Raw genomic sequence first — 27,985 nt, 5'->3', positions numbered from 1 at the left:
TTGATCGAAGTCTTACGAAGAAAAAAAGCTGGAGGAAGAAAAAGAACCAGAGCCACCCGGTGCAGATCCTGGTGACTGTTAAACGTCGACTGAACTGATACCCATTTCTCAGTCAATTGAAAAATAGTATCACTCTTTTTCATTTTTCTCTTTTTTGCCATCCATTCCTTTGCACCCAATTAACCACGGAAGAATCAAAGTTTACATTGAGGCAGCAAAACTCGACTTGTTCCGTTCGACTTGACACCTGGTTGTCTGACTCGGAAAGCTTAGAACTTTTCGGACAGCTTGAGGGCTCAACCACTGAAAAAGATGTTCAGATCAGATTCCAGTCTCGGGCAGCAATTGGTTCAGTAAAATTTCCAATTAGGTTACCTATGCAGCAGCAACAAATCAACTGCAAAAGTCGATGAATCCAGCCTACTCGTTTTTTTTTTTCATCCTCATACAAAAAGGAAGAAAAAACCATTTCAACTCTCAGCAGTACTAATCAAACCACATTAACCATCAGGAAGCAGCAAGCCTCCTCCACATCAAAGCCTCGCTCGGAACGCAAGATTTTTTTCCTGCGTCTTGCAGGAGTGGGAATCCAACTATTTCCCGACAAATGCCTGCCTTTAGAAACGCACAACAGCAGAGATCAGCAAGGGAGAAAGCTTGATAGCAGAGATCAGCAAGGGTGAAAGCTTGATCTTTATTTAACCTGCTTCGATATCATTCGGATACAAGACAACAAACAAACACACTACTAGCTAATACAAGCTTCCAAGGATTATTTGTACTTCATCCAAACGAACGCCACTAAATTATTGTTGTGCTCTTCAGAAACAGCTCTCATTGAAAAGCTGTTATTTAGCCTCTCTGGAGTGGAGTTCAGACATCAAGGTACTTGCTGGCGGTGTGGACATCCTTGTCTCCTCGTCCGCTGCAATTAACCACCACCCTCACGCCGTCCGGCAGGGTCGGGCAGAGCTTCTCAAGGTATGCAAGCGCATGGGACGTCTCCAGGGCTGGGATGATGCCCTCCAGCCGAGAGACACGCTTGAAAGCTGCATGTCAATGTCACCACGGGATTAGATGTTGAACATTGCATTCAGGACAAAAAGGAGTTAAAACGAGTTTCAATCATTCAGGAAAAAAAATTAAAAAGTCCTAGAGGACAAAGACACGTTGCACTGCAAAATCTCCAGGGTTTATAGCATATTGTAGTTCATGACTTCAATATTAAGTTTTTGGAAAATCACATGTCAACAGCAGATCATTGTTTATTCAATCTGGAGTACGGCAGCATATTACTATAATCTGTGTTTCAATATACTAAATCGCAACGTCAATTAAATTTTAACATTTAGTAAGTGAAGGCTTACATCTTGCTGATGAAGCATGTTAATCCCTTTCGGATGCCTCACCAACACAATTTCAGATTTTTGACATTCAATAATGGCTAAAATGTACCATATAATATTTATACGTGACCTTCAGGAACAAATGACTGTACAGTGCAGTTTGACATGGACACGGGTGTCGGAATCTGATTCGGATTCGGGTGTCGGAATCTGATTCGGATTCGGGTGTCGGATTCAATAAATAAAATTTGAACACTCGGAATCTGACACAGGTATTGGAATCCGACTCAGATTCGAGGTGTCCCATTCGGCAAAAAGATTTGGACACATGTGTCCAGGTAACATTGCACTTGTACTGATATACACTAAGTAGACAGTTGGTAGGTGGAACAGAAATCAACTGGATGAAAATTAATTGCATCCAATACAAACAATGGTAGTGTAAATGCAGAGATAGTGAGATACATACCATCCAGAGCCTCCTGATCTGTCACACTGTCATATTCAGCACGTCCAATATCCTTCAAAAAACTGTGTTCAGGTCCAACACCAGGGTAGTCCAGCCTATACGTCAAAACAATGGATAGTTAGACCACTTACTGTAAGAAAAATATAAGAACCTGTCAATGTAAACTTCAGAATACCTACCCAGCACTGATGGAGTGCGGTTCAATAACTTGTCCATCGTCATCCTGCAGCAAATAACTCAAAGACCCATGAAGAACTCCCACTTCACCCTTTGTCAAAGTTGCCGCATGCTTGTCAGTGTCTACACCGTGACCAGCAGCCTCCACTCCAATCAGCCTTACATCTTGATCATCAACGAACTCGTGGAACAGACCCATGGCGTTTGATCCACCGCCAACGCAAGCAACCAACACATCAGGCTTGCCACCCCACTTGTCCATGGCCTGTCTCCGGGTCTCCTGGCCAATAACTTTATGGAACTCCCTCACCATCATCGGGTATGGGTGAGGACCAGCCACTGAGCCCAAGATGTAGTGTGTAGACTCTACGTTGGTGACCCAGTCACGGATAGCCTCAGAAGTTGCATCCTTCAAGGTTGCTGTCCCAGAATGCACTGCCCTAACCTGTTTCAGCAGAAGGAAGCAACCCACGATGAGAAACAAGTTAAGGTACCAAACGAAGGTATTCCAAAAACCAAGCCGAAGCACCACACTACTCATAGTGGATGGTTTGCTCCAAGAAGTTCTAATCCCGAAAACAACTGCAAGCACAAACCTAACCTAAGAAAACATACCATGAAAAAGAAAATACCAAAGACAGAAAGATATAGTCTCCACCATACCTCTGCTCCAAGAAGCCTCATCCGGAAAACATTAAGCGCCTGCCTCTCCATATCCTGCGCACCCATGTAGATGATGCACTGCAGCCCAAAACGGGCGCACACCGTGGCGGTGGCAACACCATGCTGGCCAGCCCCAGTCTCAGCAATGATGCGCTGCTTCCCGAGCCTCTTGGCAAGCAAAGCCTGCGCCACGGCATTGTTGATCTTGTGGGCACCGGTGTGGTTAAGATCCTCCCTCTTCAGGTAAATCAGCGGGCCTGTGCCATCGGCGCGCTTGTAGTGCTCCGTCAGGCGCTCTGCAAAGTACAGGGGGCTCTCACGGCCTACATAGTCCTTGAGAATGCCGTCAAGTTCTTTCTGCAGATAACAAAAAAGCAGGGTCAGATACAACTCTTGTCGTCGTCCATAATCTCCCTATGCAGTATGCAACAACGACTATCATTCGGCACGATTCAAGGATCATAATTCATACAAAGTTGATAACACATTAGAGTGATAAATTCTATGCTTTGTTTTGAATCGTACATAAAAGGTGCACCCTTTCGGGCCTCCTACATGCAATTCCTCTCAGATAGGTCACTAGTCGGGATCAAATACAGTGTAACGCTCGTTTCCACAGTAAGCGCCTATGCGGGCTCGGCTCGGACTGAGATCCTCTCCACTGTGCAGTGCAGAGAGGCTACAGCCTCTGCATTACCTTAGGCCAGGTCAGCGCTACAGTAACTTATGAACAATAAATACAGTCGCTACAGTGGATCATATTTGCACGATTAATTAATGCAGATTGCTCATTACACTGTTTATACAGTGATTCTCTGCATTCATCGTAATTAAGGCAGAGGATCCGGGTCCGGGTCCGGCTCGGTTCGTGCAAAAGGACAACACAGAAACCGAATCAATTGATTAGGGCTGGACGAAAAGCCGAAAACTTACGAGCTAATTTAGCTTGTGTCTGATTGCCTCGTTCCAAAATATACATTTTTCAGTACATGTTTTTTTTTTCATCCTAATAGCTAATTTTCGGCTCGTTATAATAAAAGAATGAAACGAGCCGAGTCCAAACGAGTCGAGCTGGTTCGTTATCTGACAAATCGAACGAACCAGAGACAATCTTTCCAATCCAATTAGATGTGACATCCTCCACTTCGACAAATCAAACATCTGAAAACCGCGAAACAAAAACCCGAACTTTAACAAAAACAGATCCCCTTGTATCCATTTAAAAGAATAAATTAGTTCAGCGAAATGGTGCCCAAATCCCTCAAAGATCTGGACCTTACGCAGAAAAACAAACTAAAAAAACGATCTTGGAGCGCCGGGCGAATACCAAATCCTCCGAATCAGAAGCTTCATGCGGACACGTTAGCGTTTACCTGGAACTCGTCGTCGGAGGCGAGCGCGTGGAACGCGGCCTCGAGCTCGGTGAGCGCGTGCATCAGCGTCTCGGGCACGTACTTGCCCCCGAACTTGCCGAACCTCCCCATCGCGTCGGGCCTCGCCAGCCCGCCGACCGCCGCGCCGTTCCCGATCTCCATCATGGCTGGGGACGCCTCCGCCGCGACCGCCTTCGCCGGCTGCATTGCCGCTGCGACCACGGCGCCCCTCCGGGCGCCAGACGCGGGAGGCACCGGCACCCGCAGCACCGAGCGGGAAGGGAGCGGCGCGGCGGCTGCCCTGGAGGTGGCTGCGGTGGGGTTAGGGCTCCTGATTGCGGAGGCGGCCATTGGAGCAAGTGAAAGAGTAGAGACGGATGTGGGTGGGTACACGGCGCGGGTATATAATCTGGTCGTGCTTGGGATTATTGGCGCGGGGTAGGTGAGCCACCTCTGACTTGGCCTGGACCCGGCGTTTCGGATTACGCACTCCTACCGAAGGGTTCGTTCTGCTGGTGTTGGTGGACCGGGTGTAGGGAGGTTGGAGTCCACCGGATCGGAGAGTGTAGAGTACTAAGCATGGGTGGTGCTGAGGCGCACGTTTCTTTTATTTCTTACGTTCCTACTACCTTTTGTACGGTCATCATTTTGTGTAAATATCTAGGGTAGGAAAGGAATTCGCCCCCCTCTCATAGACTTTGTGAAGAAAAGTTATTGGATTGTATAACCTGAGTGAACAGTAATGTATTATTATTTACTGTAGTAAATTACTGTAGTCAGAGGATACGAATCATAAGAGCCTCCATCAGCAAGGATTTTGACCCATGAGCACTTATAATCTAAGAAAAAAAGTATTTGATTCTCTGTATTACTATTTAAGTTTGGTATGATAAAAATATAAATATATATATATATATATATATGTAGTTTTAGCTCGACGGATATAAGCTCAGCATCCACTCATATAAACGAATCTAAATCATCTTTAGACAGACAACTAATCATAAATCTCAACTCTTATATCACTCATGTGACTTCAGATTCGATCAGCTCAACCTATCTAGAAAAAATACAATCGATCAAGCACTCTTTTTTTTAATAAAATAATTTTATTCAAAATATTTTCACTTAATCTACATCTACAGATCATATCAACGAAATCTTATATGAACAACTAATTACATCCTTACTGTTCTCCATCCCCTCTCTCTAGCTTATCTCTCTATCTTTCTCTAGTCACCCTAAGAGAAATGAGGTAGTTCCACTACCTCACTTTTGTTCTTCGGAGCAATGCAACCTAAGAAAATTAGTGATACTAGTTTTATGAGGATTCTTGTTCGATTTTGCTCAACTCAGATCCTGCAAATTATATCAAATGGCAGCATATAGCGGTTTTCGCGGCTGGGTCCCAAGAAAGCTCTAAAATAGCTGTAGCTAGCTATTTAGAGTGTGGTTGGTTGTATGTATGAGAGCAATTTGATTTGATGGGTACGTATAATCTCAGAAAAAATATGTTTCATTGCTCACATGCGTTGTTCTAGTCTGATATAGTAGATGCAAGCTCCTGCATTTACTCATACAGGCGGATTTATTTGTCAGTATCACAAAGTCATCTTCATTCGAACAACAAATTATAGTCTCAACTCTTACATCAGCTTATGCGACCTCAGATTCAGTCAACCAAACAGAAACTCAGCTCAATATGTCCAGAAAGATACAATCAATCAAACATTATTCTTCAACAAATATGATTTCACTCAGTATGTATCCCCTTGACCTATTTATACGGTCCATACAATTAAAACTCATACGGATGACTAATCACACCCTTAATATCTTGATAGGGTATATATATACGTTTAGACTATCACTACATAAAAAAAAGGTCTTCAGTAACAGGTGATAATTATCATAGGTGACGGATCCAGTACCCATCACTTCAAACGAGATATTAATGACTAGTTATAAGTGACTCGTCACTTACGAAGGTTATCAGTGATAGGTCATAACCGTTACACGTCATTTGTGACTTTTTATAAATGACGGATTATAATTTTAACCTGTCATTAATGACTGATAAACGTTTTTCGTGTTTTTTGGATATGAAAAAAGTCAAAAAATATATTTTTTTCATCCGAGCCATCCCAACGTAAGGGCCATCACCACTCGTCATGGGTCACTTGCTATTTTTCACATTATTTTTATATTCTGTGTTCCATTGGAATCGAACCTGTGACCTCCCTCACGTGCAACCCCCTCACCACCACACCCTCCCATATGTTCTAATTAAGCTGAATAATTTATCTTTTTAACTTTTTTTTCAAATGTCATTAGTAAGGGGTCATAACCGTGACTCGTCACTAATGACTGTACAACATTAACGAGTTGTAATCTTACCCCGTCACCAATAATTATTTTTGTCAATAAATGATCCGGAGTGCTTTCGGTAAAATGGGTATAACTTTTACATACAGATTCCGATTTTGACGTTTTTTTTACTCTACGGATATCTACAGAAAAAGTTATATCCGTTTTTCCCCACTTTGTTGGGTTCAGCAAATTTTTTGAGGCTAAATTCGGCCAAAAAGATTGAGTTCTCGTCTCTTAAAGTCTATGTACCATTTTCGAAATGCGTGTGTATGTACATAGCCGTCACCTCTTATATTAAACTTGAGCAGAAATGTACAATAATTCATATTTTAGTGTTGCTGAGGTGAGAAAAAATGAGAGAAAAAAATTGTGAATATCGTATCTTCAACGTTGTCTTCTTTTCATCTCTTTTATTCCATCTCTTTTCACCCCTCTTTTCATAGTACTTTCCTGCTTTCTTTTGTAAGATATTGGCCTTAGCTTTTTATGGCTTCTCTTCTGTAGGTATGTTCATGAGTATGTTTTTTTTGGTAATAGATTTTGTTAGGTAACGGGTAGACTACGCTAGCCTAAAATAAAAATTTTCTACCGTATTCATCCAGTAAACCATGCTAATAGGAGATCATAGATCGTTACCGCTCGATGCACAGTGCAGCGGAAAAAGAGTTGGAGTAGACCAATTCAATGCCATACGCGTCAAACTTCTCGAGAAGCTTCTCGATCCGATCCGTGACCAGCCTCGCACAGGTAGTCACGCTCCCTGACCAACTCCGAGCAGGTGGTCGTGCTCCTTGATCAGTTCCTCGATCAGCTCCCAATCAGTTATGTTGCGTCCTCAACCAGTTTTGAATGGTCGTATTGTGTTGTCCGACTAGATTCGAGTGGTCGCGTTGTGCTTCGCGTTCAGACAAGCAGGTACGTCAATCAGTTCGTCACGGCCGGTGACCAGTCTTGAACACATCGCAATCAACTCGCTGAGAAGATTAGTGTCGCAATAGCAGCAGCGTCTCTACGGTATCTATACGTACTGGATAGAAACGATGAGCACCGATGTGCTAGCACCGCACGCCCTACCCATGCCTCTCCTTATATAGAGCTCGCCAATGGGCTCGCACGTTGGAAGCCCTTTAGAACTCTTAACTTCTCATGGATCACAATCCAATCAAAACCCACATACGAATCCAATTCGCATATTTTGTTCTAACCCATGAAGTGTGTGATTCATTAGGTTCATGTATAAATGGCTACGACTCGAAAACCCTTTCCAAACCAAAAACCAATAGTGCTCCCTAGCAGGACATGTTCATTCCCGAGTATACACAAAAGATCATATCGGCTGAACCTTGATATACATATGCACCGATCTCTTCACCTCACGATACCACTCAAGCTCAAGACGAGATACATGTCACCCTTGTGATAGCTCGATCATTCACTCGATCAAGTAGTAGATTCATCATGACTAACTCTTTAATTATATTGGTATGGCCATATACTTTCTCGATCCAACTACCTCGAGGGGCCTAGAGATATCTCTCCCGTTATCAAGGAGGGACAAATTCCATCTTGATCACTCACACCCCACGACATGTTTCATGACAAGCCCGAAAACTACCTTTATGACTATCCAGTTATGAATAGCGTTTGGCAACCTCAAAGTATGTCACTACGTATTCTGGAAATCAATGACGATATTAGGTCTAAGGATCTTGCAGGTACACAATTTAAGATAACAACTGATGGCACATCATAAATAACAATTCCAGCAGTATCTCAAGGTGGGTCTATCCAACATCATGCTCTCAAACATAAATGTCCACATAATTTACTTGGTATCCCTATACCTATAATCTATGAAACGTGATCATCAATCAATACATGTGTTGGTCTTATATATCATTACAATGATATGCGACCAGAGATCAACTAAGAATAACATCATGATATAAACAAAGAGTTTCATGAACAAGTCACATACTTACTAATCAATATAAAAGGTAGTCATTCTTAGAATAAAATATTATTCAAAAGTATATTAACAAAGACGTGTGATATAATTATTTTTATGATTACCTCTGGGGCATATCACCTTCACATTTGTGTGTGTTGGTGTAGTTGTTAGTAGACATGCTCATGGACATCATGGCCCGATCAACCTGACCTAACACGGCCCGAAAAAGCCTGACCCGACCAGTGCACGGGCCTGGCTCAGGCTTAACTTCATGGTTCATAGGTTATCAGGCCAGGCTCAAGCTTCAAAATTTGTCCCCAAACCCGGAAAAGCCCGAGAAAACCTAAGCCGGCCCGAAAAAAACCCGTTGTTAGGCAGGGCTCAGGCTGGGCTCGGGATTTTGGTTTTCTCGTTAGGCTTTTCAAAGCCCGGTCTAGCTCAACATTTGAACAGGTATAGTTGTTAGCTAGTAATATATACAGAGGCTAACCCCTATGCCTGGAATGCATACATGAACAAAATATATTTTGATGAAACAACCACTCTCATGAAATTATTATACGTCATAGGCAACAGGTGAAGAGTATCACCCATCACCTATTTTCAGCACGAGCAACGATTTTCAGAAGCAATCGTCAGAAGGTCCGGTGACAAGCTGACAAACACGCACAGACCAATTTGAGCAGAACTAGATTAGAGAGAGCTAAGTCATTAGTGACGGGTGACCCGTCACTTATGACTAGACCAGGGAGACCCGTCAATAATAACTGGCCTAGGATGACCCGTCATCAATGAGTCATCATTAATGATGTGTCATCATTAATGATGAGTCATCATTAATGATGTGTCACAAGTTGACCTATCACTAATGATTGGCTTATGATGATCCATCACTGATGAGTTATCATTAACGATGAGTTGTAAGTTGACACATCACTAATAATTGTCTTAGGATGATCTGTCACTGATGACTAGTCATAAGTGACGGGTCACAATTACGACCCATCACTATTATCATCAGTGATGGGTCGTTTTACGACCCGCCACTAATTTTGTGTCTCCTTTGTCTATTTTTCACGTAGTGTATCCAAGGTTGAGTTCTCTTATACATGAATTTAAGTGCTTATTTAAAAAAAGGTTAATTAGATTTATACAATTATAAATATCACGGTTTTGAAATATACCATTGCAAATCCGGTATTTGGAAATATGCCATTATAAATCTCTTGAAATTATATCTATGTCATTACTATTATAAATCAAGCACATTTAGTAATGGCATGATCCAATTTCAGGAGATTTGTAATGATATGAATTCAAATTTCAGGAGATTTGTAATGGTATGGTTCCAATTTTTAGAAGATTTGTAATGCATGAACCCAATTTCAAGAGATCTATAATAGCATGTTTCCAATACTAGATTTATAATGGCATATAAAACCGCGATATTTATGATGGTATGAATCTAATTAATCCAAAAAAAGCTTTAAAAAATAGCTGTGCGCATCACGAACGTCTCCTTGAGGCAAAAGCTGGAAGTTGTACACAAACTGACACTGATGTTGACATCAGATTCCATTGATTCTCAACCTCCGGGCTAGAGTAGATCACCTAAACATCGGCACCCATAGCACCACGCTAGAAGAGAGCGGTGGCGCAACCTCCCTATTGTGTCGGGCCTCGCCAATCCTCCAGACATCGTGCTATCCCCCCTCACCACCGCGGCCATTGCCTTCGTCGGCTGAATTGCCACCATGACCATGGTGCCCCTCGAGGAGCATAGGAAGACAACATCCTCAGCATCGCGTGTGAAGGGAGCAGAGCCGCGGCCTTGGTAGCGGCAAGATTAAGGCTCCTGACTACAGAGGCAGCCACAAGAGACAAAGGTGAAGGTTAGGACATGAACCACGTGAGTTGAGGTGGTGAGGAGGTGTGGGCATGCGAGAGTGTTGTGACGGTGTTGGTAGAATGGGTATACGTGGGGTGGGGGTGATAGTGGCGCCAAGCCTATCGGATCGGGGAGTTGGATCGTCACTAGCTAGGGATGCATTTGGTTGCATGGTTAAATTGGATGGGATATAACTATTTTTGTTTTTTAAATGTGATGGTTTAATTTTTTTGTTTGGTTGGATGGATAAGATAAGCTAGTTTTCTGTTTGGCTGGATGAATTAGATGAGTTGAGTTGATTATGATGATCTTTTGGTGAATTTATCCCTTGATCATGCAGCATTTTGATGAATTTATGCATATTTGAATTTTTTTAATTAAAATTAAATTAAAAAGATAATATCACATGAAATGATAAAGATACATATAAATAGAACATTACAAAAGAACTCATTTTTTTTACCAAATAAGTTAGGGTTTTTATAAATTAGCACATCACATGAGAATATTACTGAATTTTTCCTTATTTTTTAGAATTTATTTGAGACATTAAAAATTATTAGAAGTTATAAAAACAAGTTTTTTAAAATTTTAATTAAATATTGGCTCATACTTTTTTTATCGAATCAATTAAAACTAGTTGCTAGTAAACTCTGATTTACTTATTAAAAAAATTTAGAATTTTTAGATCACTATAAAATCCAGAGTTAAATGAAAAATATGAAAATATACTTACACGCAACAACCGATCCTGCTGCTGAGTCGCATGGGGAGCGTAGAGACAGAACGCGCGCAGAAGAAAGGCGGACGGCTTCTTCGTCCGGATATTTTTCCTGGACAAACTCATCTGGTATTTGATGAAATATTCCCTTCGGTTGGATGATCGTACGCTGAAGCAAACACATCTAGGTGGTGAGGTGAGTATACATCTATTTGCAGTGCGACGCCAGCCTCTTGCTTTTTTTTCCCCTCTTTTTTTCTTTGGCCGGTGCCCGTCTGTTGGCGTTCATGACCCACGTCCGGGAGCATTTTCGGAAACTATTATTCTTGAGAAAATATTGGAGGGATCACGTGTCACACAAGGCTATTCTGGATCCACGTCTCATCCTTCGTGGTCCGAGGAGGTGATAGTGAGGGATTAGAATCCTCTAACTTCACATGTAGAATTAATTTTACACGTTAATGATAAAATTATTATGATGTCGATGTTAAAATTCAAATCCGATGATAAAATATTGCATGGGTCATTGTCATTTTAATATCCCTATCGCTTACGTGCATATCGAAGTATCCTTCGTCCACGGGGGCGAATCAACTGATAGTGAAGAGTCGTTGGAAGATCTATCATGTCTTGTTCATTGGTTTATTTCCTGTGTAGATTTCGCAAAAATACAATCAGCATGTGCCCACGAGATCGTTCCATCGTGGACCATATCCTCTCATTTAGAATGTAAATACGTGAATCTAACGTACCTACAGATCCTTTTTAATTTAATTAATAGTAATATATTTTTAAATTAAACAATTTTATTTAAAAAAATTTAGTATAAGTAATTGAACTAAAGTGAATCAATAAATACTCTTAAATTAATTAATTTGCATCAGTTGGATTGCGATGGTGACTGGTGAGGTCGACGCCTGCACAGATCCTCCATCCATCCGATGGTGAAAACTTGAAAGCTCGGTCATTTTTTCTCTCCCTCTTTTTGTCTTTTTCGATGGGTTTATTACTTTATTTCGCTAATATTGCTTTGCATACGGTGCAGAAAGTTGTCGTATGATCATATAAAATGGTTACCATCATGTGTAGGAAATATACTGAACAATATTTTCTTCTTCTTAAACCTGTCATGACAAGTTGCTGTCCTTAAAGTTAGCAATGGGACTGCACGGCTAGCTCATTTAATCGTTGTACGAGTCGTAAGCAATATAGCGTTGCAGATTTTTTTTCGAGCAAATTATAGCGTTGCAGATTGAATTGCTAGTCTCCATAATTGTCAGTCTAGTAGCTTAACCCAACTCAATTAGTTAAGGGTATAAGTATACGTCTAGATCATTCAAATTTGAGTTTTTTAATACAAATTTAAATATCTACTTTTTAAAAGAATAGTTGTGGGCATCATGGACATATTGACATCTACTTGTAGAAGTTGTGTACTTGTATTATCTCCGTTACTAATTCTCCACAAAATCGACACTGATGCTGGCATGGGAGTTTATTGACTGTCCACCTCCAGCTCCACCGGAGTCCATTGGTTCTCCACCTCCAGGTGGTGAACATTTCATAGCAGCAACGGAGTTGCCCGTGCGTATACACAAAATGCTCCTTCCTGCATTGTATTGCATCGCATCATTGGTCAAGGACAAAGGTATATGAAGTCTTCCACGGCACGTATATGCATTCTTCTTCATCCGATCAGTCAGTCACACCTACTCTGAAGAAACGGAAAAGCTCCAAACTGGTCGGACGGCTGGGTCGTAAGTCGTACGTGTAGCAGCGCCCCTGCAGAAAATAGTTCTTAGTTCAATGAGTATGACCTGTCTGTCCGATGTGAGATGCATGCAACGCAATGCAACACCGTTGTCCTGATATTTCAGTGGCCTCGAGCCTAATTAAAAATAGAACTCTATTAAATATAAATATTAAAATATTTATATATTAATTGCACAAACAATATTTTAGTAGAGTCCGTGAGTATTTACGATAAGCTGAAACAATTTAAAAAGTGTCCGTTACGGTAAGCTGAAACAACTTGAAATACGTCTGATTTGATGTATTCTAGATTGTTCCAACTGATGATCAGATGTATTCCAGATTATTCCAGTATATCATAAATGCTTGCGGGAACAAAATTATCATAAATGCTCGCGGGAATAAAATTGTGAAAGATCGAAGTACACGTACCTATTCTTGCGTTAATACATGCTAGCTAGGTAGAGATACTCACTCGGTCAGCTGTATCTGCATGCCTATATACAACTTGCTACGTGCAGCTCTAGTTACTCACCAGTACATGTAGCAGGTAGCTTGCAAACATAGTATGGCTTTAGAGTTATCTGACAGGTGCCAGCACCACAACACAAACGCTGCGCTGGTAGGTAGCTGCTTACTGCTAAATGGCTAGGTTCAACTACTAGTGGTCAATCGGCTACATGCTTCAATGATTGGTAGCGTGAACGATCAGGTTTTGTGACAGTGATGATTGGGCGCACGCCGGAGCCGCTCCTGTACCGTGCAACGGAGCCGGACCCATCGATCGCCAGAGCGAGCGGGGACTTTTTCATATTTCAAACGTGCAATCTCAGCAAGGGTCGGATACATTTGAGGTGGAGTAGAAACTATAGAGGAGAAAAACCAGCGACGAAAACTCATATGGCAATAGTTGATGCTGGTCCTTGATCAAAGCTGCGCGCATTTGGAACGCCTTGGAGTCGTGGTTCCACGGAACGTAGAAAACTGGACTGACTGGACAGAAGAAAATATGAAACGGGCAAACAACCAAATAGGCTAGGCATGCAGACATGTCACTTAATTTTTTATGAATCGAAGGAACCAAGCCACATGCATCCTACTATACGGACTATTAGACATACCTATTATTTTAGACCTAGTTCTATATATTATCATACGGATATATATATATATATATATATATATATATATATATATATATATATATATATATATATATATATATATATATATTGTACACAGGTATATGAAAAGGGTCCCATAGTTTTGGGGGCTCGGGGCGGCCGCCCCGCTCGAACCACCTCAGGGCCGGCCCTGTGAGTACGCTGTAGAGCCAGCCCCAGCCATTTTTATGATTATATTGTAGTAAGTGATGTGGTACTTCTAACAATTTTCATAAGTTAAACCTCCATATTACTCACATGACCCTCATCTTATACAGACCGAAGAGGCGTACGAGATGCATATACAGACGGAGCAAGCTTGTGGGGAAGCAAGCGGGTATAGTGGTAGGTTTGTCTAGGAGGCAAAGAAGTATAGTGGTGTTGCCTGACCAGTATGCATTCCACATTTAGATTCGTCATTTTCTATTTGGTCACCATACTTATCTTTTTTTCATTGATTCGAATGCTCATCTTTTGCATTAGGTGTTACTAGAAGACACAGAGTTGATCAACAAAGATATCTCAAACTTCTTGGTGATGTATATGCTATTCGGCGGGAGTGTGATGCCTGGTTTGCGTGAAAACGACGAAAATCAGTGAACCTAAGGGATACAGGGGCGCTCGTTACTATTCAACCAGAAAATGAAAAGGATGATGATTTCATGCCACCAATGCCTCGACGTTCTGGCAGTAGTACAGGAGAAGGTTTAAGAAACACTGCAAGAGGACGTTCACGCACCAAATCGAGATGGCGTGAAACCAACAAGGAAATAGGACGTGCTTCTACCATGATAGATCAAGATAATGACAACGACGACGATTTCATGCCACAACGACCCCTCCCTCCGATGCCTCCATCTCCAGAGGACATTGATGTCCCTGAAGATGATGGTGAATTTGCTTGTATCTATCCTTATAACTTTCCATCACCACCTCGGAGATGACAACTATTTTACCCTGATAGCATTGACTGCCATAACTCACATTCTTCAGCTAATTTGCATCGCCACTTTCCACCGCCATCTTGATATGATCTAGGTATTCAATAGCTATACATTATACATATGATGGTAATGTTTGTAGCTTTAGCAATCTCTTGCAATCTTTTTCTCCTTTAACATCAACTTTGGGCAAAGGCACGATCACAACGTGATGCAATTAGACCACGAGACACAGAAGATGTCAGCCGCTTGAATTTTAAACCCCAAAACATAGAGCTTTCCTCGCATATCACGCAGAACGATAATGACCCTAAACCAATATATTCATTTCTCTTTGATTTGGGATCCTCATTCCAATAGATTTTGTCGAAGTCTCATTGGTTGATCCAGATGGAAACTAAAATTTAACCAACTTTGTCCATTCATGTCAAAGATGAATAAATTCTCCACGAACTAAACTGTTGTGATGGAATATTCATATTTGTTTTAAAAGAATAAACATTAATTTGACAAATTTGGCTACCTCCATCCATTGTGACCACACATGAAAATAATACATTTCTTTGTGCAAAAGAAACACTAATTTGGCAATGTGTAGGATAGAATTACACAACTAATCAACCAATAATTTGAAAGACTACCGTTTCCTAAATGTATCTCGAGAATGAGAGGTTGCATGATCAAGCAATCCTACAATCAATAATGCACCTGTAATCCCGCATGCATGCATCTCCATTATTGCATGCAGATGGATCGATATGATCAAGCTGTGCTTTCACCGAATTATGGCAGAGGGAGCCAGCTGATAGAAGCACGCTGTACTCAACATGGGAGGGAGCCGGCCGACAGACAAGACGGGGAGCAGGCTGTTTTCGGCATATGGTGTGCCGAATATGGCACTGTTACCCGTATTCGACACGCCATGTGCCGAATATAGGGTATCTAGGAGTATTTGGCACACGGTGTACTGAATATGCTTGAGGTTTCATGTATTCGGCACATCGTGAGCCAGATACTTTTTGACCTATATGTTTTCGGCACACCTTGTATCGAAAACTTAATTTCGGCACACTACATACCGAATACACTTGCTATATTTGTAAATACAACATCATATTATCTATTTTTTAAATATAGCCTGATATATTGTCTATTTTTGAATTTTTGCCTCATTGCATCACATAGAACTAAAGCTAGCCAATTGGCCGTGCCTAGACCAACACAAGATCCGCTACCGTAGGCACAACACAACCTGAGGCTAGGCGGGCCGAACCGGCACGACCCATCTCGCCGTGTCGTGCCTGGGCCGACGCCGTGCCGGCATGGTCCGGCCCGCTACACCACCCCTCCCAACCGTCGTCGTCTCGTCACGCCACCTCGCCTAGCCTTGTTGCCGCTCGCCCGCCCCGCCACTGCCCCGCCCTACCCCATCATCGTTGTGCCTTAGCCGTGCTTCACGTGTCATACTGTGAGTCGAGCTTTTATCACGTAAATCGACACATCACGATCCCATTTTGTAGTTGGACCTGACAGATCATGTCTTAACCGGACTGTGCCTACGCGTGCCCATGCCGACACGGGCTGTTAGACCCACTTGACCAGGTCTGCATGGAACACAAACACAAGAGTTTCGTCGTCATCAGAAGGCGCCAGGAAGCTGCATATGTCATTTTGCCTGCCTTGTCAAGCGTAACTGCAGCTACCGTAGCCTAGGATAGGAAAGGCCACAGTAAAAGAATCAATTCAAAATGCTCTTCTCACGTCAAATATTTACATAGAAAAAAAAATGCAACTTGCAGTTCAACTAATGGTATATTAACTTGGCCTGGTAGTTGGCGTCCATAGCCGCCGATACCAGCGCCGCTACGTTCCTCCTCCCGATGGTCCCGGGCGGCCGTGCTGGGGCGGACTGCGGCCCAGTCGACCTCCGAGCATGCGAATCACGTTTTCTTGCACGAGAAAAAAGGACGGCGATAATTAGATTCACATTGCAAGCTGAAAGTGATGTACGGTGCCGACATGATTGATGTTAAAATACGTGTCGAATATGCGTACTAGTAGATTACATTTAGATTTAAAATTATATTAACAGTAAAGAGTAGAGTTGATGTTAGACTTTAAGTAGCCTGATCTCTTTGAGGAGGATCGTGTTGTAACCATAATAACATAACGCGTCAGGCTCGTAGGATGTCTGCAGCTCTGCAGGACCTCAGACACCGGTTGCAACTATAGGGAGGAGCATTTATAGTTTACGCTCTGGAGATATAGATCTAGACTAAACTTTGTCATTAAACATCGTATTATCGGTGCCATCTGTTATCTTGTATGGTTCGTGTCTGTGTCGTCTGTGATTTGTCTCGATGGATCCATGCCACTGCACGTGCTAATTCTCTAACAACCGATGTACCTGCATGCACAGCGATGGTGATCGCAACAGATTGAAGAACTGATGCTACGGTGCTGCAAATATCTTGATCCACTAATATGTTGTCATATCTTTTGTTGCTTTCTTTAATATGGTTTGGTCGATGCAGTAGGTACCTCGCATAACTCTGCATCCGTCGCTTCACCTGATCATGAAAACAGTCACGATATTGGTTTCAGGAAACGAAAAATAGTGGCCATCTAAACTACGTAAAGTAAATGTAAAGAAAATTGAATCGGTAGATATGCTAAGATGCAGTAAGCACTCAGCAGGTGCCAGGAGTGTGCTGTGGCTGCAGCAAGACCAGCAGGAGCAAGACAAGCAGCATGCACGGCCTAATTGACATTGTAACACAGCAGATAAGGCAAAGATATGAAGAGGAAACTGCTTTTGCGCAGGCATGGAAGTAGTTGCTGTAGCTGATCATATGTAAAGGCCAGTCAGCGATTCATTTCGATCATGATTTAAGATGTTTAGTTACAAAATGTACTGGAATTCCGATGAATACTTCAATGTGGACGCAAGGTGGCACATACAGGAGACTTCCTCCCCTCACATGTTTCATGTGAGAACATCTGTTTCAGAAGCCACCGTGCACGGTCAGTCTGACATAATATTGCAGTGCAGGTTTACTCTCTCCCATTCATAAATATGTAAGTATCATGGGCGGAGCCAGGAAATTTAGCCAATGACTTCACTCATTGTGAGGATTTGGTATGAACTAATTAGTATAAAGTACAATTTATCACCATCTTATAGCAAGATTATAGCACTCAAAGACAACAAAGGGATAGAAATATGACATCACTTATCACATATAGTTGTTACATTAAAACTAAAGAGTGCAAGACATATCCGTTGAATGAAATTATAAAACCACTTATTTACATATTTTAAATATAGTAGTGCCAAAATAAATTCATAGCTTCATGTGCAGCTTCTTATCTTCCTGAAAACATTGAACAAAAATGACATGTTAGTTTCACAAGTTTTAAATAAGTGCCATCAAGACATCAAGCGAAACATGTAAAGTCACTCACATTTTAGAGTTTTCCCTTTCGAACTTTCATCATCTTAAAAAGATCAAACAGATCATCATTACTAGTGGTAGAAACCATGTCTTTCTACACATAGCAAATTAGACAATCACTCATGAACTAATCACCTATTTTATTACGCAACTTTTTCTTGACAACATTCATAGCTGAAAAGCATATCTCCACTGATGCCATGGCAACCGACAAAATCAGTACGAGCTTTAGAAGTCGATAGACCAAAGAAAAAGTAATATGCTTATTTGTCTTCACCAATAATTTAGCAAGATCAACAATCCCATCCAAATTGGCAAACCTTTCATCTGCTCGCACGTTGTCAATGTAAGTGCGAAGTTCATGACCAAGATCATCCAATTTTTTGAATCAAAATCATCTGGATAAAACCCAGCTAGCTTCACTAAGCTCTTCAAGTTAAAAGTAGCAAATGAGTCTTCTGGGTTGAAGGAAGCCATGTGACCAAGCAATGCATAATTTACCTCGTTCAAACGGTCATCAAACTTTTGAAGTTGCCAGTCAATAACAGAATTAAGACACTCTATTTGGAAATGCTGAAGGTTTGTCTTATTGGTTCTTTGCCATGGGTTATGCCAATTGATATATTACTCATGCATGTTTAGCTTTAGAATGTGATGTTCTTCACATAATGAATATGCCTTCTCTAGAAGTGAGTCCCATCCATTCTCCCTTAGTTCTTGTAGATCATTCCTTGTTGACTTCACACATGACATGGCATTCAGGATGTCTTGATCTTTCTTTTGTAAAAATTGTGACAAAGTATTTGCACTTCCTAATATATGCAGCATCATGTGCAAATAAAACACAAAATCAAAGGTCTCAAAATATGCTAGAAGACCACATGCCTGACATTTCTTCTCATTTTTCCTTCTTTCTCAACATATTTCAGAACATAAACAATAGACAGGAACAATTTCACTAGACTTGAGAGAGTTCTGTGGTGCGAGCCCCAACGTGTGTCACCAGCTCTTTAAAGAGTTTGATCTTGTTTTAACCTTGTGCCAGTGCTAATCCGTCTACTACTTATAGATTTTTTTTATCTCCTCTTGATGTTTCTCTCTAATCATGTCTTTTCTTTTGCAAGAAGCTCCAACCATATTGAATAAAAGAGAGATCATGTAGAAAAAATTTGCAATATCTTCATTCTTCTTTGCTACTGCCACAGTAACCAACTAGAATTGGTGAGCAAAACAGTGCACATAATATGCTGACATATTCCCTTCCATAATCTTGGCTATCAAGCCATTGAACTCGCCATGCATGTTGCTTGCCCCATCGTAGCATTGGCCTATGAACTATTTTATACTTAATCCAATATCAGTGAATAATTTTTGAAGAGCAGCCTTGAGACATATTGCTGATGTTTCCTTCACATGTACAACTCCAACTAACCGTTCAATGATAAATGCACGCTTGCTAAGATATATGAAGACAACTGCCATTTGCTCTTTATCAGACACATCAGAAGCCTCGTCAATCAACAAATTGAACACATCACCCCCAATTTCTTCAATAATAGAATTCAAAGTTATATGTGCAAAACAATAACGAACTCATTAGAGATCAGTTGTAACTTTTAAGCAAACAGAAATAATAGACAATAGAATTAATGATGATGTTAGCTTTGCAAAATAATTAGCAATTTCCTTTTGAATGTCTCCGCATACCCATTGACAATTTTCTGTAGCATTCCTAAGAACTACCTTCTGCATAACATCATTTTGATCAGCTAAAGTCTGTACCAACTCTCGAAAGTTTCCCTTATTTTTTTACTCTTTTGATTCATCATGGCCTAGAAAAGCTAAGCCTTGACACAACAAGTATCTAACTGAATCAATTGAAGCATTAAGCCGAATTCGATTATCCTTTTTTGTAAGATCAGTTTGTTTATTGAAAGCAACCAGAATGATTGATCTTGATTCATCAAAGCATCACATATTTTCACTGCAACATTGTGAAAGCTATTAACATTACTCTTACCCACATAGGTATCTAGTCTGCATTTTTTTTCCAATGAGAGTAGGAGATAACGAGGGCACGGGGCGACAGGCAACAAGACGACGGAGCTTTTGGACTTTGTTGGCACGATGGTGAATTGTAGAATTGGGGAAGACGGAAGCGAGGCAATTGCAGTGCAGCATGCGTGCGTTGGTGCATCCTGTGTGCAGCGTGGAGGGCTTGGGAATTTCACTTGTGGGCTTTTACCTTGCGGGCTTGTGCGTTCAGTAGCCTGCTGGCATTGGATTTAGCCGTAACTTTTTAATGGGTTCATACTAGCTAACTACATAAATACATGTATTTGGCTGAAAAATTTTATTGGTGTCACTTGCACCCAATGGTTATATACTGACTCCACCCCTGGTAAGTACGCGGTCTACGTCTAAATCAACAAAAGAGTAGAGTACTCACATGCCATTGCAGAATCTCCGGTTGGAGGGCAAATTCCAGATAGTGAACCAGTTGAAGAAATCCACTGTGGCTATTTCTATTTGGACCATTAGCCAAGATTATTATTTCACAAGTCAAATGCCTCAAAATTGTAAAAATGCATGTTGGTCTTGTTGTCACCGTATGCACCTGAAACATGACCGAAACAAATAAGAAAACAGGTAAGTAAAGAAAACGATATAAAACACCAGATACATGTGAGACCCAGACCGGTTGATATTCCTGCATATCAGCATGCATGTTCAGCACCTTGACTGCTGACATACTGGGAATCGCATCGAATGCATTGCCCAGTGCTTTTTTATTGTCTTGTTCGAGCAATGGCTGGTGAAACGTCACTGTTGCCTTCTCTAATTTTGAGCAACCGTGAAGCCCTATAGGAATCGCAGCCCCTTGGTACCCAAAATGAGAAAGATCAGGAACATGAAACTCAACCATCTGGACACACATATTGGAAGTTAGCAAATGTCTAAGTTTATCGAGTTGGTGTGGTACATTCAGATCGGCTACACTTGAGCACGCGGTGAGCCCTAAGTCCTCTAAAAAAGAACAATTTAATAGCAAGCCTGGAAGATCTCCAATGATTTGAACACAGTGCAAAAGAAGCCTCCTGAGTTTTGTAAAGCCACATATATATCCAAGTGTGACTTTACAGAAACATTGGTGAGAAACAAGGACTGGATAAAAGGGAAGTGATAAACTTGTTTGGTTGGTCCTCCAATATACTTGTTCTTTACCACAGGTTAATATCTATGTTCTCCGCCTTTGATGCAGTGGCAAAGCAAATCCACCTATCAAGATGACCCGAGGACTTCTTCTGAAGGCCACACCTGACGCTGAACTTATTGAGCCCTATTCCGTTGTGCTGTTGAACAATAGAATTGACCTTTTTTGACACTATCCTCATCAGTGGACCGGTCTTTGGTGCCATCCCGAGAGTTGTCCAGTTTCTCGACACAATGCTTGTCCTTGCAGCCACTTTCAGTGAAAGCAGCGACAATACAAGAGGCTGAATTTCCTGTGACTAGAAAGGATGATAAGAAGGGTTGAGTTTTGATCAAAACTACCTGATAGGCGTGGCAATCACAAAGTACTCAGAGTCAGGATACACAATGATTAAAGTACATACATTGGACTTCAATGCTTTTCCTTTTTTAAGGAAAAGCTGCGCACATGCAAATCAGACACTCAAACAGATAAGATAGTGCAAAAGAACCAAAACACAGAAGGAAGATAATTAGGGTATGTTTGACAGAGCTCTCAGAGCAATTTCTTGGTTGGAATCAGAGGGAGCTCTGCTAAACAGTAGCTTTCAGCTTTTAGTTTCTTGAGTAGAATCTGTAGAAGTAATTCTCTGAAATAAACCTTCCCCTGATTCACATTTCGCAAAGAATTACTTCTTTCATATAGTTTATTTTAAAGAATCACTAAAGAATCACTTTCAGCCACAAAATCACTCTCCGCAGAAAATTTAAATCGAGAAGAACTTACCAAACATACTATTACTTCCACCAAACTCAGCTAGGATGGAACACTAGGGTACGGACGATCTTAACTTTTACCTAATTCCATGCAGCATGATGGATGTAGTGAAGGAAAAACTACAACAGATTGTGCTACAAAGTAGACCATTTGAAAACTTAGTAATTTGGACATTAGATGCACGGGAGAACCGTATGCCATATGGGGAGGATGCACTAGATATGTCCCCAGGGATCTAGAACAAAATTAGGAGGAAACTGAAAAGTTAAGAGTAATTAAATGGAGACTAGTTACGTGCTCGTGCGTTGCAACAAAAACACATAATTTAATGAGAGTTTATTAGCCTATGGTGATAAACTGAACACAGTGTTACATGAAGAACAAATGGTTTTGCATAACCCATGAGTAACAAAGCATTGGGAACCAACATATAAAAGACCGCAGTTTTCACCATGAGGAATTGGAAGCACTTTTCATCTTTCAAGTGCCAGTCACCATCCGCCGTGGTAAATCAAAGAACAGCTATATAACTTGACCTCTTGAAAGTAATGCAAGCATTGCCCCTGGCTCTCACCTAAGCTTATTGATCCCTCACATCACTAAATCTGATCCCCAATACTCAAGCAAAGTTACCAGCTTCAGCTCCATACAACAATAATTCATCTATCTTCATGAAAAACAAAGAAAATATAAACAACTACCCTGATCATTTCAAATTTCTGATAGAAGAATAAACAAATCTAATGCGTAAGTGGCAATCACGTTAAGATACATCCTAAACCCAGGAGTAGATACATAAAAGAAAATGCATAATTAATGCAATCAGACCCTAGAAATGAAATCTGGAAACACATTTATCTTTTAGACCACTAAGTCTGCTTCAGTGAGAAACAGAGAAATCTTACCCGTGCAGCAAGATGAGAGCAGGGCAGTCATCCTCCTACGCGGCATTGTTTGGAGTTAGGTAGCTATGGACCAGCATCGCTTACGAGTGGTAAATCATCTGGTGGCGTTCAAGGTTTTGGACACCTAAAATCACACAACAACTCAAACTTATCGAAAAATTGTAGCGTACGTACTCCTTCCTCCCCCACAGTAGCAGGTAGTCCCCAAGCTGTAGCCGTGCAACATAAGCATAGAAGAATGTTAGGCTTTAGAGTAGAGCATGAGTTCAACAAGAATTGCAACATAGGCTAGGCTTAGAGCCGAGCAAGAATTTGCCAAATCCATAAAAGCAGCATAGACAAATTGTAGAGAGAGAAAAAGATGAATCAGAGATGGGAAGTTGAATATCTCACCGATGCTGATGGGGAGAATGTCGACGCCATGGCCAGGCTAGGGAGACAGGAGATGCGTGGGCATCGTTTTGCAGATATGGTGTTGAGAGTTGCATCAAGGCGAAAATGGCAGAGGCTTGCTCATTGCCTTCCATGCAGGCGATGGCACTACCATCCTCTCCTCCATATTGGTGCATGCACCAACAGTCATGGCCCCGAAGTCGTCTCTCACCTTGCCTTGCAGCGGACACGTAGAACGGGGTGGCCACACACCGGTGAGCCGTGGCTGAGTTTCCCCCGTCAATCAGGGCCGCTAGATCCGGTGCTGGCGACGTTGTGGACAGTCGCATCTGCCGCTGGCAGGGTCAAGGTGAACAGATCAGCAGTGCTTTGATCCGCCGTTGCTTGGCCACGAACTCCAGCGGAGGGGCACGGCCACCGCGGTGCTCGACATCTGCGGCCAGGTCCTGTAGAAGGGGAAGAGGCGGTGGGGAGGCGCCTGGCCATGGCGCATCGGTTGGACTGGGCAGGGGACGTGGCGTTGGGGAGGAGAGAGACGTGGCGTTGGGGAGGAGAGATGGCGGCGGGGAGGGGATGGGGCACAGCTGCGGGAAGGGGAGGAGTTGGGTAGGCGGGTAGTGCAGGATTGTGCTGTTGGAGACGATAGATGAGCCGGGCATGGGGAGGGGAGCAAGGGACAGGACAGGCCCCATATGTCGGTGCACAGAAGCAGGGTGAAGTGTGGAATAGGAGCAAAACACGAATTGGAGGGGATGACGCACGGCGAAACTGTTGCTTTATATTAGTAGAGACAAAGAGCTAAAAAGTGGCTGAAGGAGTAACGGGTGTCGAATGCAGCATGTTTTGTGAAGTGGGACAATATTAGGAGACGGGAAGATTCTATTTCTAGATTGAAGGTCCTGAGGGATCGATTCAGGTGAGTGAAGAAAAGTTCCAGAACACAACTGATTTTTTAAAGCACCTTATGTATTGCAGGATATATCCTAATCTGAGAATTCTGGAGTGAGAAATCAGAGAAGGAGGGCTCATATTTCATATGTGTCTTGTTCAATGTGGGCTGTAGAACAGATTGTATTGATGGATGCCGATTAAGGTATGAAAAATCATTTTTGCAAGCATAGTTTTATCTTGAACAATGTGGCGTGTACGAAATGTTCATAGTGATTTGGCTTTTAACTTTTGAGGAACAAGAAAAATTGCGGAGCAAGACTTGGCACAGACGTGCCCGATTATCTGATAGTACAGATAGGGAAAAGATTGGTCTGTGACGAAATCATCCTCAAACATTGGAGAATCCAAGATAATAATTTGCTAAGGAATCTTGTTATAATTCCCAACCCAATACTAAAGAGAGGAGGTGAGAGGAGACGACAGGGCAGGAGAAAAAAAATGGAGGAGCAAGCACCCTGACAAAACGGAGGAGCAAGCACCCTGACGTCCGGAGCCGGCGCTCGCTCCGGATGATTTCAAGTCATCGGATCTAAATAGCTGGACATCAGCTCTGCCGTTCGATGCAAACTGGAAAATTTCCACCACAACATACCATCATGTTGCATGCAACAAAAGCCACCAATATCTCTTCTCCGTTTCAATCTCTGCTGGAAAATTTCCACCGCAACATACCATCGTGTTGCACGCAACAAAAAGTAGCTTACTGACATCTGATTCTAGAAGAGAAAAATCCCACTGCAATATCAGTGTCATGTTTCATGCAACATGCCACAAGAAAATGATAAAACGGTAATCTTAACATCGATAATTTTTTTCAACATTCCAAATCACCTGTTACAACATCCCAATCCCCTGCTGCAACATCAGTAAAATGAGTTGATCCCACCAAATCACATGTTGCAACATCAAATAAGCTAATGCAACATCCCAAATCATCTGTTAACATCCAAAATCAGCTGCTGCAACATAGAAAAAAGCTCTTCGCCGCTCGATTTAATGCCTTGCTGCTTCGTCTCACCCGCGCAGAAGTGCCGGTAAGCCGTGGCCCTCGCCGGACCCAGTCTAGTGTGCTGCTAGCCACTGACCACGAGGCCAGGACTACAACACCACAGTGGCGGTGTCTACCATGGCTCCAGGAGCACCACCTGCAACGCCGTGAGCGTGCCCACGAGCGTCGATGACGGCAACGGCCTCCCGGTGTCCTCGAACTCTAGCACCTTTGGCCGGCGCCAACGCCCAACGGCAACATGACCACCTCCAGGAGCTTGGCTATGATGATAGCCACGAAGGTGGATAGTGCACGCTTCTAAACATCAAAGATGATCGATGGTCATAGAATAGCAGGCATGGACCTGATCGGAGGGGGTTGGACAAGACAGAGAACGCAGGACAAAGAGCGGTGCTCTGTTGGAGACAAGAGACGGACACGCTTATCTGCAAACTTGATTGAATAAAATTTTGGGTCTAAGGTTACGCGTGGCGCCGAATGAAGCGTCCAGGCAGTACGCGGCCTCGGACGTCTTAGGAGGAGAATTATCGTAAAAAATTCCCACCCCAACATCACAAATCACTTAATGGAACATCCCAATTCACCTATTGCAGCATCAAAAAGACCAATTTGATCCAAATCACATGTTATAATCGTTGAAACATTTCAAATCGCCTGATGGAATATCAAAATTTACCTACTACAACATTGGAGAGAAACGGTTGCAACATCTCAATAGTCATAATTATTGTTGCAACAATCGAAATGAATATATGCATGCAACATCTCAAAGAGGCCACCGCAACATCCAATTGACTTGCCTATAAGATTGAGATTCTAGCCTCTTTCGATCCAATACGTAGTCGAAACTTCTCAACTCTGCAACTTCCTCCGCCATGACCCGAAACCCCAACCACTCTCCGATCCGAACGGGATGCACGGCGTCGCCATTGCGACCCCGGCAAGCCACAGACGTGTTGAATCGCGAGCTACAGTGGAAGCGCCAGCTCTTGGACGCCAACTTGACATCGCTGCAGACCTCACCAGGGATAGCGGCGGCTGCTGCTGCGAACAAGGGCAGATTCGACAGCCCCGTGGCCTCGTTCGAGTGCTGGGGAATTGGATGGATCAATTGGAGAGAGATAAAACAAAGGAAGAGGAAAGAAGCTACTGGAGACTATGGAGTTGTCTACATAGGTGCTAACGGGATTGAATAAAGTTATCAGTAGTTGAGTGGTCCCAACAGGCGATCGACGGCATCGTACGTAAGGGTGCTAGCATTATCGAAAAAATGAAAGATTTTACCTTGGGGAGCTTCTCTATACGGAAGGAGAAAGAGCGCCTGAGTGCGTCGCTGACACTGCGGTGGGCTCCGACCTCCTCAGCTTGGCTGCCGCCTCATCCTCGTACGTTGTTGTTGCTGCTGCTACTGTAGGAAGGGAGGCAACAAAACAAATCAGGGGTCCTCGCTCCAAACGCTGCTGATGCTACTGCAGGAAGATAGACACATACAACCCACACTGATGCCGACTCCGATGCCGACCGGGACCGGATACTCTCTTCTTTAATTTATTTGGAATCCTTTCTAGTAACAAATCGGGAACAACTGGGGGAGAGGAGATGAGATTTTAATACTACTACTTGCTGAGCTAGAGGGGGAAGCGGAGGATGAGGAGCTGCTTCGTCTCCTCAAGCTCCGATCATGTTGGCAGGGTGGCGGCTGTAGCCTGCAGGCCTCCAATGGCGGCTAGTGCGCAACTTAGGCCGTGTTTAGTATGATGGACCGCAGATAAGACCTAACACATGGAATGGGTGAATTTTTTATTTGAAAATAAATTTTCTATTAATTAAAAATTTGTGGTATTTTTTTAAAAAATCATAAAACTAGACGCATAAATCATCCAATAAAAAGGCGATACGTACTTTTGGTTGCAGCAACTCAGGTGACGCATAAATCGTCCATTCATCGCTAACCAACCACGCATCATATCTTCGGAAGATCATAACTTTTCCATATAAAATAAGATTTGAGATAATCCTTATATAAAAATTATAGCCCTTTATATGAAAATTATAGTTAGTCGAAATAATTGCTAGACCATTTAGGGTGCTTAGGCCGAAATTTGAACAATCTGGCACCAACTGAAAGCCCTTGCACAATCTGGCTACTGCTCCTCCTCCCCCGAGACGGTGGCCAGTCGGTAGGAGGCGGCACCCGATCGCAGCGGCGAGCGACCATCAACCTCCTAATGGCTGCGGTGCCCAAAGCTGGCGATCGGTAAGCTCGGGAGCGCTTTTGCGTGTGCGTGGCGCGGTTCGTCAACGACCAATGTGCAGCACGGCGCTACCGCCTCAGGGTGAGTGCGTGGGAGGTAGGGACCGGGGCGCGGTTGCCGTGTCCCGCCGCGAGGAAGGAGACAAGGGGGCGGCTCCTGTGCACGCATGAGGAGGAAGATGAAAGCGCCGGCTGGGATGGGCCAATGGAGAGGAGTGAGCCGGAGAGCCGGCC

The 27,985-nt window shown here is 42.6% G+C and overlaps 1 protein-coding gene and 1 pseudogene across 1 annotated transcript; both read right to left on the bottom strand.

The window, feature by feature from the left end:
• Positions 1-678: 678 nt before the first annotated feature.
• On the bottom strand, positions 679-4,408 carry LOC133896322 (tryptophan synthase beta chain 1). Its single transcript, XM_062336902.1, has 5 exons — positions 4,029-4,408; positions 2,656-3,012; positions 1,995-2,437; positions 1,816-1,910; positions 679-1,049 (listed from the first exon to the last, which is right to left on the bottom strand). Exons 1-5 carry the CDS (start codon positions 4,377-4,379, stop codon positions 874-876), a joined length of 1,422 nt encoding a protein of 473 aa, XP_062192886.1. The 5' UTR covers positions 4,380-4,408; the 3' UTR covers positions 679-873.
• A 13,750-nt stretch (positions 4,409-18,158) lies between these two features.
• LOC133895988 (uncharacterized) lies at positions 18,159-27,443 on the bottom strand (annotated as a pseudogene).
• Between the last annotated feature and the right edge of the window lie 542 nt (positions 27,444-27,985).

This window comes from Phragmites australis, chromosome 16, assembly GCF_958298935.1.
Source record: "Phragmites australis chromosome 16, lpPhrAust1.1, whole genome shotgun sequence".
Lineage (NCBI taxonomy): Eukaryota > Viridiplantae > Streptophyta > Magnoliopsida > Poales > Poaceae > Phragmites > Phragmites australis.
This window is presented reverse-complemented; position numbering and strand designations above follow the sequence as displayed.